This window comes from Limulus polyphemus, unplaced genomic scaffold (genome assembly GCF_000517525.1).
Source record: "Limulus polyphemus unplaced genomic scaffold, Limulus_polyphemus-2.1.2 Scaffold4578, whole genome shotgun sequence".
In the NCBI taxonomy this organism is placed as follows: Eukaryota; Metazoa; Arthropoda; class Merostomata; order Xiphosura; family Limulidae; genus Limulus; species Limulus polyphemus.
This window is the reverse complement of record NW_013670188.1, coordinates 66,873-78,469: the sequence shown is the minus strand read 5'-3', so window position 1 is coordinate 78,469 and position 11,597 is coordinate 66,873. Positions and strand designations below refer to the sequence as shown.

Sequence of the window (11,597 nt, the reverse complement as noted above, 5' to 3'; positions counted from 1 at the left end):
GGCTTCTGGTACACATGGACTGACTGCCACGATAATCTGTGTCTCAGTGATACTTAATTACTAACAATAAATCAAACTTTCAAATCAAAATGTCTTTCATCTTTCAAAAGTACAAAACAGTAAACTACTATGTAACACTAAAACTATTCGAGCTTCTTCAGGGTACTTGGTACTTTTATTTTAAGAAAATGAGATACGTTTAATGTATTGAACCACAGTCTTAATTAAAAGAAGAGAAGAAAATATGTAAAATAATATGTATTTTTATTTTTTTTCCTTCTGAAGAAAAAGACAGTTTTCAAAGCATTCAAATTCTTCATATAAAGTTAGATACAACAAATTTGTTTTGATTCAATTGATGATCACAGAGTTGTTACAAGTTATTCAAAAATAAATAAAAATAAAATTTCTTGATATTTTCATAAATTGATATAAATGGAAAATAATCACAAGTAGTAGTAATAGCTGCTGTTTAGGTTTTTTTTTCAGTTTTTAAAAGTTTCAAAATCACAAAGAACAAGGTATTTTACAATGTTCAAAAATCTATCTTACTGCAACCTTAAAGAAATTAAATGGAACTGCAATAAAATTCAAATTCATCAAACTTTAATTGGACATTTTAGAAGTATGCTGCCATTAAAAGAACAGTATACAATTAAAATATTTTATGTACATAAATTTTTACATTATATATATGTACAACAGAGTTTTCTTAACTTCGTAGATGTAATTAAAGCTTAACAAAGCACATATATGGCCCTCTTCATAACACGATTAATGTCCTTAAATCTAAACTTTTCACAGACAAATAGTCTCGATAGTAAACAAGTGGAAATGTATTGTAATACAAATTACTTAGTAATTGGTTTACAGATCTGTAAATTTTGTGGTAGTTCACAGTATTTAATGCTCTGTATTTAAACCTGGATCAGGCTCTCTGTAACAATACGATTATGTCAGATAAACGTTTTTAGTAGATATCCTTGTTAGCTAATATGGAAAACCATCAGCAAGCATTACTGTGATTTTCAACGAAACCAGTTACCTTATTAAACAGAAGCAGTGCAAAGCATATTTGTAGTATATTGGATACTAGAATTTGGTTAAGTCTTTCCCCACCAGAGTTCCCCTTAGCTAAATAAAAACTACCAGAAAATTAGCAAATAAAATCAAATTAAAGAATTACCCCATTGTGAAAAAGTAAATTTCAATTTACTTTAATCTTGCATGAAAAAATATCACCACAAAATTGTTTGATTAGCAACTAAAAATCCACTTAGTAATAAAATATTCCATAGTTGTTGCATTAAATTCAGATTTCAAAATATATTTGTTTTCTTGTTGCTTTTTGAACAACAAATGAGGAAAATAAAACTGCATGTCTTTTACAAAGGTTAGCACAAGATAACGAAATAGGGCATTATTCTGTAGACTTTTGGGAACTCATCTTTTTAAATACCCTTAAAAGTTCAAGAAAGGCATCTTATGTCGGCTTTAATGAACATTTGAAGAAATGTTTAAACAACTCTGTTCAACTATGAATGTATCAGCTGCCTAGTGTCGGCTAAAAATACGAAGAATTAAATTGTGGCAGAATGCCACAAGTTCTTCAAATACCTATAGAATGATAGGTTACTTTTTTGTGAGTGTAAAACACTTAAAAACTCCATAACCATCACATTGTTTGTTAGGGAACAGTGTGGCCTAGTGGTTAATGGTTTAAACTCATAATTGAAAGGTTGCAAGTTCGATTCTTCTTCCCACCTAGTCACTGTGCCCTTGGGCAAAACACTTTACCCCAATTTGTTTTAGTCTTGTCAGCTGTAAAATGGGTACCAGCTACAAGGTTTTGGTTAACCTGTGATAAACTGGCAACCCATCTAATGGGAATATGTCACCATATAACTGGAGTTGATGAACTTTTAAAGGGAATATGTCACCATATAACTGGAGTTGATGAACTTTTAAAGGGAATATGTCACCTATAACTGGAGTTGATGAACTTTTAAAGGGAATACGTCACCTATAACTGGAGTTGATGAAATTTCAAAGGGAATATTTCACCATATAACTGGAGTTGAACTTTCAAAGGGAATATGTCACTATATAACTGGAGTTGATGAACTTTTAAAGAGAATATGTCACTATATAACTGGAGTTGGTGAACTTTTAAAGGGAATATATCACCTATAAATGGAGTTGATGAACTTTTAAAGAGAATATGTCACCATATAACTGGAATTGATGAACTTTTAAAGGGAATATATCACCTATAAATGGAGTTGATGAACTTTTAAAGGGAATATGTCACCATATAACTGGAGTTGATGAACTTTTAAAGGGAATATGTCACCATATAACTGGAGTTGATGAACTTTTAAAGGGAATATATCACCTATAACTGGAGTTGATGAACTTTTAAAGGGAATATGTCACCTATAAATGGAGTTGATGAACTTTTAAAGGGAATATGTCACCATATAACTGGAGCTGATGAACTTTTAAAGGGAATATGTCACTATATAACTGGAGTTGATGAACTTTTAAAGAGAATATGTCACTATATAACTGGAGTTGAACTTTTAACTTTAACAATGTTTGTTGCTCTTAAGCTGGTGAGTTTTCAGATTAACAGTTTTAATAAATTACTCTTTTATTTATTATATGCTATACCCATTGTCATTTGAACAACCAGAAAAATCACAAGATTAGTAAACTTAAAATACTTGGAAATGCAGTATTTTTTCTCTTAGTATGGACAATCACTGTTAAATTTCAAGATCTGTAGTGTATAACTGAGTTTATGTACGTACATAGCTAGTACACTGGGAAAAATAAATACATTTTTACTATTTGTAAAAAAGTTGATTCACACTTTAAGGAATGTTATATCATTTAAAACCACCAAGAAATTACCTTAACATTTTTTCCCGCTCAAGACAACTTTCTGTTTACATTTTAAAGTCACTTGTTTTCCGTTGAGTTTCATAAAGAATAATCCAGAACAAATGTCAAAAGTAAGGTGATAAATATAGAGCCAGCAGAATGAATGTGGGTTTTACAACACAAAACTGTCAATACACAACAGATGCGATGTACCTTCTGCCAGAGGATGCAGGATGTGGAGTTCACCATTATTCTGTTTATGGCTTCTATAACGTCTTCATAGATGTTGAAATCTAATCTCCGTGTAACGTTTCTTTTCCATAAGATCACAACTCTTAGTTTAAGATTTAAAAAAAAAAAGACTCTCTTTTGTTGTCTTTTAAGTTCAGGTGTCTTAAACACATGTACATCATATGCTAATGTCATGTGACATAAATACAAAAGGCACTTCTTTTTTATTACCACAAAAAATCGTGGAAATACTTGTAGGCTTAATTTTCCAAAATCTTGCAAACACTTACTCTCCTTGGGAGGGTAAAGAACACTCTTCCTTAATACTCATGTCTAACACTGTCATTTCAGCATCATTAGCTGCAACCGAAGGATTGATAATTGGTGATGTAGCATTAATTGCATCTTTGATCAGTAGCGACCTCTGTTTACAGTGCCGTAATTCACCAGGGGGCCGTAGAAATCTGTTTAGAAAAACAAAGATATATATTTAATTTGTTGTTTTTTTTAAAAAAATACATAAATCTTTTTATTTGTTTAGAATAATCCTACAAACAAACACAATTTTTGTTTCACCTTTATCGAAATATCAAACATAATCTACTTTAATGTAATAAAATGTAAAATATCACTTGAATAATAAGAATTTGGATAGAGCTCCAAAATAAGAAACTTTTAACAAGCTCTCATTGGATAACATAGAAAAAAACTATATATATCTCTCTAACAGGTTGGTTTCTTTCAAAGAGACATGAACAATTGACCTCAGTCACAATAATATCAGATCTTGTAAAGCATTGTCGTACTAGTTTAAACAGTTTTATGTTAACAGACTGAAAGTTATTCAGTGCTTTGTGACTGAGTATGGGATGTTAATATTTGTTTGTGGATAAACTTAATCAACTTACATCAACTGTAAAATCGGGTAAATAAAAACTGGCAGTAGTGAGTCACAAATACAAAAAATGAATATAAAAATGAAGAAATCTAAACAGGTCCATTTTTATTTATTAATTTCACACTGCTCTGGTTAAAACGCATGGTTTTGCATGCAGTTTATATAAACTTATCAATAAAAGATTTGAAATTTTATATCAAAGCCATTTCTACCATATAAAATTACTTAATCTTGATGTGTGTGTGTGTGTCACTAAGAGGTTTTGTATATAAAAGCATGCAGTAACCTGTAACAATGTCTTTCTCCAGGTTCCTTTTTTAGAATCTTTACTCGGTAGTAATATCTGAGTGCCCGAGACATCTTGTCAAAATTCATGTTGAGGTGATTTTTTTGCATTCCCCATAATCGTGCTAGATGGTTGGGATCGACAATCTTAAACACTCCATTGATCTTGTCTTTCCATGCTATACAGTGATGGTATCGCTGTTCTGGATCATTAAGTAATTCTTGGAGAAATGACCAAAGCAGACGTACATCTGTGAAAATTATTCAGTTATGTAAAAGTTGAAAAATATATATGAAGTAACTCGTTCAAACTGCAAAAATGAAATGAAAACTTGATCGTAAAAAAATAATTAACTAATAAAATCCTGAATACCACCCTTTAAGACATTAACCTATTTTAGATTTTTTTTCTTTTTGTTTTATTTCTTTGATCTTTATATACTTAATTTATACTTAACAACAAAAAGTACTTGAAACAATATCTGAAATTAGATGTGATAAAAAAATTCAGCATTTTTAGTGATCTTTATGAGTACCTCGTTTAACAAAAAAACCACCATTTTAAATTACAGTTTGTATTATAAACATTTAAAAGCAGTCAGTTCTGAAACTAAATTTGACATATATTTATATGTATGTGTGTGTAAAGATCACTTGTTTTTAAGAATATTTATAACAACTTCATTGAATGAAATACATTATTTGAAAGTTATGTTCAAAAGTTTGGAAGTAGACATATTTTTTGCACATAAAATTAAAATAAAAACATGTATATAACTACGTTTTTATAGTAATGATAAATATAGTGATATGTTTTATAAAGCTGTATGAGCCAAAAAGTTCAAACATACATTCATTTGTCTATAGTAGTTCAGCATTTTGTCTTTATTCTTTGTTAGTGTCCCCCCCCAGTGGCTCAGAAGTAAGTCTGCATGCTTACAACACTAATACTCAGATTCTGATAGCCATGGTGGACAGAGTACAGACAGTCAATGTTTAAATAAAACAAACAAAACCTTCAGTACTTCGGTTTTCATATTCTTTTCCCTATTTCTGACTTTTTGGTTTTATTCATAGCTTTTAAAAATAGTTTTTATATGATATTTGTTACTAGCTGGAGTACCCGTCCCCTGGACAGAAGTTATGTAAATTCATGATTAATGAAAGGTTATCTTAGGACATGAAAAGTTCCTTCCCTAATATGTAATTGAAAAAACACCCATAAAAACCACAAAATGCGAAACTGAAAATTTGTATGTACCCCCGCATGGACCTAATGAACCTCCATACCAATTTTGGTGAAAACCCATCCACTCCCTGTGAAGTAGTTACATGGACAGACAACAGACAGTACTATGATATATTTATATATAGATTTTAATCCTGATTAGTACCTTAAGTGACACCTAGGCTAAACAGCCAGGCCAATAATCTTAGGGATCAAGTATAGTTATCTCTAATCTAGGATTGCTAACCAGAGAGAAGACAATCAGTTTACACTAATACTTTTGTGGAAACAGTAGATTCACTGTCATGTAAATAATGTGCCCACATCTTAAAGTGTGAAGTATGTAAGGTGGCATATCATTGGCTCAGATTTTGAACCTTCCTGGCCTGCTAACCAATAGTCTGTTCCTAGTTTTTGCAATACTATGTAGACGTTTAGATCAGTGGATGTAACGGTGGAATGAACACTGGCATTTCTTTGATTGCATTTAAATGTGATATTACATTTAGGGCTGTAAGATGTCTATTATGCTTGCTTATTACTTTAATGCAGACAGCCCTAGACTATCTTCAAAATTAGGGCCAGCTAGTGCAGACAGCTCTCGACTATCTTCAAAATTAGGGCCAGCTAGTGCATACAGCCCTTGACTATCTTTGCTGGAAAGCCCACAAACAACAAGTCTTCATTTCACAAACTATATATAGCAGCTTGTGTTTCAAGATTTATATTCCTTAGTTTTAGCTATACCTGTTCGTGTGGTAACAGGAAAGTTACAACAATGCAATACAGAGGGTTGAGTGCATTATATTAAAACAATATTGAATATGCAGATCAGCAAGTCACATGACAATCACATCTGATATAGTCATAGTAGAATGGAATGTATCATAACTACATTTTAACTTTGTTTAGCATTTCATAGTAGCATGATGCCATCAAAAATTCAATGCTTTTGGGAAGGGTATGTAACAATGCCTTCAGAAGCAAAATATACACATCACAAATATTGGTTCAAATTGAAGCTTTAGAATTTCCAAGATGGAGATATCCCTTGTACTTAATGGCATTGGAAAACAAAGGAATACGAACTTGAGGCACCAGGACTATTGAGAAAGAAACCTGCAACAAGTCATACCTCAGCCTTATCAGCAAAGTGTGGCATCTTGTAACAAGTGAAAATCTATGAATACAAAAGTCAGTGACAGAAGCTGTCCATATGCCCTTGGCAACAGAATGCAACATAATCAAGAAGGATCTCCATCAGGAAATGAGACCAACAGTGTATGAATTCACCAAAAGAAGGCTTCCAGTTATAACTTACATTCAACTGGTGAATACATCAGGCAGCTGGAAAATGAAGTAGATATTCATGCTATTCCAAATGAAGGGATACTGGCCAAGCCATTTAACAGTGTCTATGGATTTCTGTGGACTTGGACTTGAAATAAGTGCTGGCAAACCACCATCCTTGTACACTAGATAAATTATGGAGAAGTGGTATGCTTTGGATATACAGCAGAGCCTTTTGCAATGGAAACTACAATGAAGGATTACTGTCAAGATGCACAGTTGTCAGACAGAATATGACCAAACATGGCAATGTGGACTATAATGATGAGGTGAGGCTCCAAAATTATTTTAATATACTATACTCAATCTTCGGTACAGGAAGCTTAAAAGGAAATGTGAAACAAATACAGATGGGTGTAACACAAAATAATGTAATCTTCATTATCACACAACAAGATGTTGGTATAATAACTCTCGTGACTGTTGGAGTGGGGAGAAAATTTGACTACACTCAACAATCCAGGAAGAACTGTGTGGACTTGGCAGTATTTTCATTGAACACAAATGAGAAGCTACATGTAATTCTGATGGATTTCTCAGCCCCAAGGTCTAGTACCAAATGGACATTTGTGGACATTGACTCCAACAGTAAAAATTTGCATATCACATGACTCATCACTGAACAATCTTGCTTAGTTTCAAATGGGAATGATCAGTGCTATTTGTTCTGGGAAGGTATTACAGAATAGATTTTTAATTATATAACGTGATGCTTCCTCAGCCTGGGACAGAATTGTAGATTTTGAAGAATTTATCAACGTGGTAGGTTTCCAACTTACACAGCTCTCCAGGAAAGGCTCATACGCATGTTACTCAATAAATATCTTTTACTCAAAATAATGAATGCTAATATAACCACAAAAACCTTTTAGAACCAAATTATTAGAACAAAGACTAGAAACTCTTTTTTTACTTTGATAATCATTAACCTCTAGAGCTTCCAGCAGTATAGCAGTGATATAGAGCTTTAACTTGTTGATGGGTTCAATGCTTTTCCATGCATCATGCTAACATTACAAATTGTAGTTCACCTTACTGAGCTGCCAACATACGAGATACAGATCGATCCAGCCAGACCCGAGTTGTTTATACGTGGCAAGCACATGCCATAACCATACCCAGTCACCATGCTCAATCTTTTGTTCCACTACTATTTTGTTGTAACATCTTTCCACATCAACCGTTGTCATCGGCAGTCTCTTGATTCAAGGATGATCTCTACCACGCCTCATTGGTGAATTTTAAGGTGTTTTAGAAATCTGATCCTTAAGTGACAAATTTGTCCACAAAATGTGCACGTCGTATCGTTAGGGAGGGTAGTCCATGAGCCAGGATTTCTTTCACTTTCCTTTCCCTGCACTTTCTTTTCTGCTTCATTTGTATCTATGTGATGATATGTTAATTTTGTCCGAAACAAACAGTCATCTGGTCCTACAAACACATTAACAATTCTAGCTGCAAAGAAAAAATATGTTTACTTCCAAGCTTTAACATGTATCTAGTGAATAATTCTAAAACAAGTTATAAATATTCACATTTTCTTTGTTACGTTTTATTGAAAACCTTTTCCAATTTACTTCTTTAGGAGGAACTTAACTTGTAAATTGAATATACTGAGTTTATCACTGTAATAGGAATATACATACTTATTTTATCTAAAGACCTGTCTTTTTCAGCATGGTTGTTTTTAATGGTGTCCTTATTTATAGCAGAAGGTATTTCTCTTGGCGATGGTGTTCGTACAGTAATCATGTCCGAGTTTGTGCCTGCTCAAGGAAAACTGATGTTATACGTTTATATTTTATCACAGTCATTGCTGCAAACAGTTACAAAACTATATTTTTTATCTTAATGCAGGCTCATCTATTTAAATTTGAAAATCCTCAGATTTAATTTTTACATTAGTCTTTCGATGAAATGTGTCCAAGTTTTAGGAAAAACAACATAGATATTATTCTATTTCTCACATTTTTTCAGTATTTTTGTAATATTTCAGCCGTTTATTGTATATTACCTCGTGTGTTTATTAAACAGTCGTTTCTAAGACTTACCATTCTGAGACCCATCAAAACTGGGATTTGTTGATTGGAGGGATTCCTTGAGTGAATCGCTACCCGGGGATGGGCTTTGTGTAAGAGTATTGTCCACTTCTCCAATCAAGTTTGAGATGCTGTTACTAGAGTTATGAATGACATGACCCATGTTCTGGAAGTCACTGCTAATGATTGGCCAAGGCGATGTTATGTTGGCATTTGAACGTATCAAAGCTGTATTTGGAGAGAAGAGAAAATCTATGTTTTATATTCACTATATTTCACGACTTTTAGGGAAAACAAATATTGGAAAAAGATAAGCAATATTAATTTATTACTTTAAGGGAATGAAAAGCTTTAAAAGTGAACTGTATATAAATAAAGAACAATTAAATGCTTTGTTTAAATCATACATGATATCTTATGTGATGTTTTTGTTATACATATATAAATATATATTTCCATTACTGAATGGAACTACTGCCAAGTGACGATTACCATTCATGATATTATCATTAATGATAATATCATGAATGGTAATCGTCACTTGGCAGCAGTTCAATGATAATATCATGAATGGTAATCGTCACTTGGCAGCAGTTCAATGATAATATTATGAATGGTAATCGTCACTTGGCAGTAGTTCAAGTTAATAGAACATTAGGTCTAAATTCATATAAATTAAATTCTCAGACAAATATTACAACTAACATAACATTAAAGGACAACAAGGGTCCATCTGGGCAATCCTATCCACTAAGTTAAACCAAACACCAAAAAACTCAAAATCAGCCCTTATCATTCAAACATTTATCAAACTTTCCCAAACACTCCACTAAATTAATTGCATATACCACATCCACAGACAACCCATTCCAAGGGCCAACTACTATGTGATAGCTGAAAAAGATTCTTACCCTACCAAACTATATATTTGTGTACCCTAGTCCTAACATTCTCACCATTAAATTTGAAAAAAATATGAGGCATCAACACTTAAAAATCTTAAACACCTAAATCAGATCCCCTCTAACTCTTCTTTTATCAAGAGAAAATAACTTCAGCAATCTTAAACCATATTTGTATGACGAACCCTCCACCCCAGGCACCATTCTAGTAACCCTTCTCTGAACCCTTTCCAACAATTTAATGTTCTTTCTAAGGTAAGGAGCCCAAAACTGAACACAATACTCCAAGTGTGGCCTAACCAATGACATTATAACCCCTTTACCCATGTATTCAATATTTCTGTAAATACAACCAAAAAATCTATTTACCCTGCCACTAGCAACATCACACTGCTTGGATGGCATAAGAAACGGATGAAACAGAACACCAAGATCCCATTCTTTCATGACACTATTAAAGTTATTCCCATCCGAAGTATACTTATAATTCAGATTGTGATGTCCCACATGCAATACCTTGAATTTATTACAAATAAGTCATCTGACATTTATTTGTCCAAATACTTTTGTAAAGCAGCAGCATCCTCCTCACAGCCAGCAACACCCATAATTGTAATATCAAGAGCAAATTTAAATAATCTATTGACCATTTCTTCATCTATGTCATTGATGTAAATCAAAAAGAGCAAAGGTCCTAAGACTGAGCCCTGAGGTACCCCATTTGTGACATTATTCCAGTTTGACTGAACTCCATTTGTAACAATTCTGCTTTTTTCCATCTAGCCAGTTGTCTATCCAATGAGCCAACCTATCTCCCAAACCTAAAGAGATAACTTTTTAACAATACTTTTTTGTGGCACTTCGTCAAGTGCCCTTGAAACTTGTGGAAAATCCTTGTAAGGCTTATTAATATTGTGACATCATTGACCTTTGTCATTAAGTTATCATCAAAACAAAAAGCACTAGTCACTCAAGTCTACATAAAGAAAAGTTTCATGTCATAGCAGTAACAGAAACTTTGATTTTCATTTGTGTGTTTACTAGCATATTATCAATACTAAATCCATCATAATACCATATCTATATGAAAAGATATTTCCTGTATTAATAGAAAGTTTAACATTACTACTATCTTTACTAACTTACGTGGATCACTGTTAGCCTCTTGCTCCCTTAAAAGAGCTGTGGAGATGTTGTTGATGTAGGGATATCTTGTGTGCTGACTAGCGTTTTTCAAGCATTGTTTCAAGAGCAAGTGAAAACAGTTGTACATTATATCTCCTGCTCTTGGTGCTCTCTCCATGAAGTCAGACTTTGTCAGTAAGCACATAGCTTTACCTATTGAAAACAGTACTGAAAAATTAATTTAACAATAATTCTGGTTTTGTTTCAACTTTTAAATGCAACAGTATATCTTAACGGTTTACCATACTGCAGATTTTGTATTCTTTGTTACCGTACCTAAATAACAACAGTTTGTACATAATTATTAACTACACAGAAAAGAATAAAAAATAATAATACTCTTCCTTGTACATGTCATGAAAAAACTCAACATTAAACATTATTACTAAACCATAATAATGACAGTAAAACAACATTATACATTATTACTAAATCATAATAATGGTAGTAAAACAACATTAAACATTATTACTAAACCATAATAATGGCAGTAAAACAACATTAAACATTATTACAAAACCATAATAATGGCAGTAAAACAACATTAAACATTATTACAAAACCATAATAATGGCAGTAAAACAACATTAAAC

The 11,597-nt window shown here is 32.4% G+C and overlaps 1 protein-coding gene across 1 annotated transcript; it reads right to left on the bottom strand.

The window, feature by feature from the left end:
- Window positions 1-247: 247 nt before the first annotated feature.
- LOC106471373 (ets DNA-binding protein pokkuri-like) lies at window positions 248-11,156 on the bottom strand. Its single transcript, XM_013931971.2, has 5 exons — window positions 10,966-11,156; window positions 8,930-9,145; window positions 8,525-8,644; window positions 4,302-4,551; window positions 248-3,581 (listed from the first exon to the last, which is right to left on the bottom strand). The coding sequence occupies exons 1-5, from the start codon at window positions 11,147-11,149 to the stop codon at window positions 3,404-3,406; spliced, it is 948 nt and encodes a 315-aa protein (XP_013787425.1). The 5' UTR covers window positions 11,150-11,156; the 3' UTR covers window positions 248-3,403.
- Between the last annotated feature and the right edge of the window lie 441 nt (window positions 11,157-11,597).

Coding starts and splice junctions, on each gene's coding strand:
- LOC106471373 (XM_013931971.2), bottom strand. CDS start 11,149: ATGTGCTTACTGACAAAGTCTGACTTCATGGAGAGAGCACCAAGAGCA. Junction 8,645..8,929: donor TTTTGATGGGTCTCAGAATG/GTAAGTCTTAGA, acceptor TTCCTTGAGCAG/GCACAAACTCGGACATGATT. Junction 3,582..4,301: donor GGAGAAAGACATTGTTACAG/GTTACTGCATGC, acceptor TTTTCTAAACAG/ATTTCTACGGCCCCCTGGTG.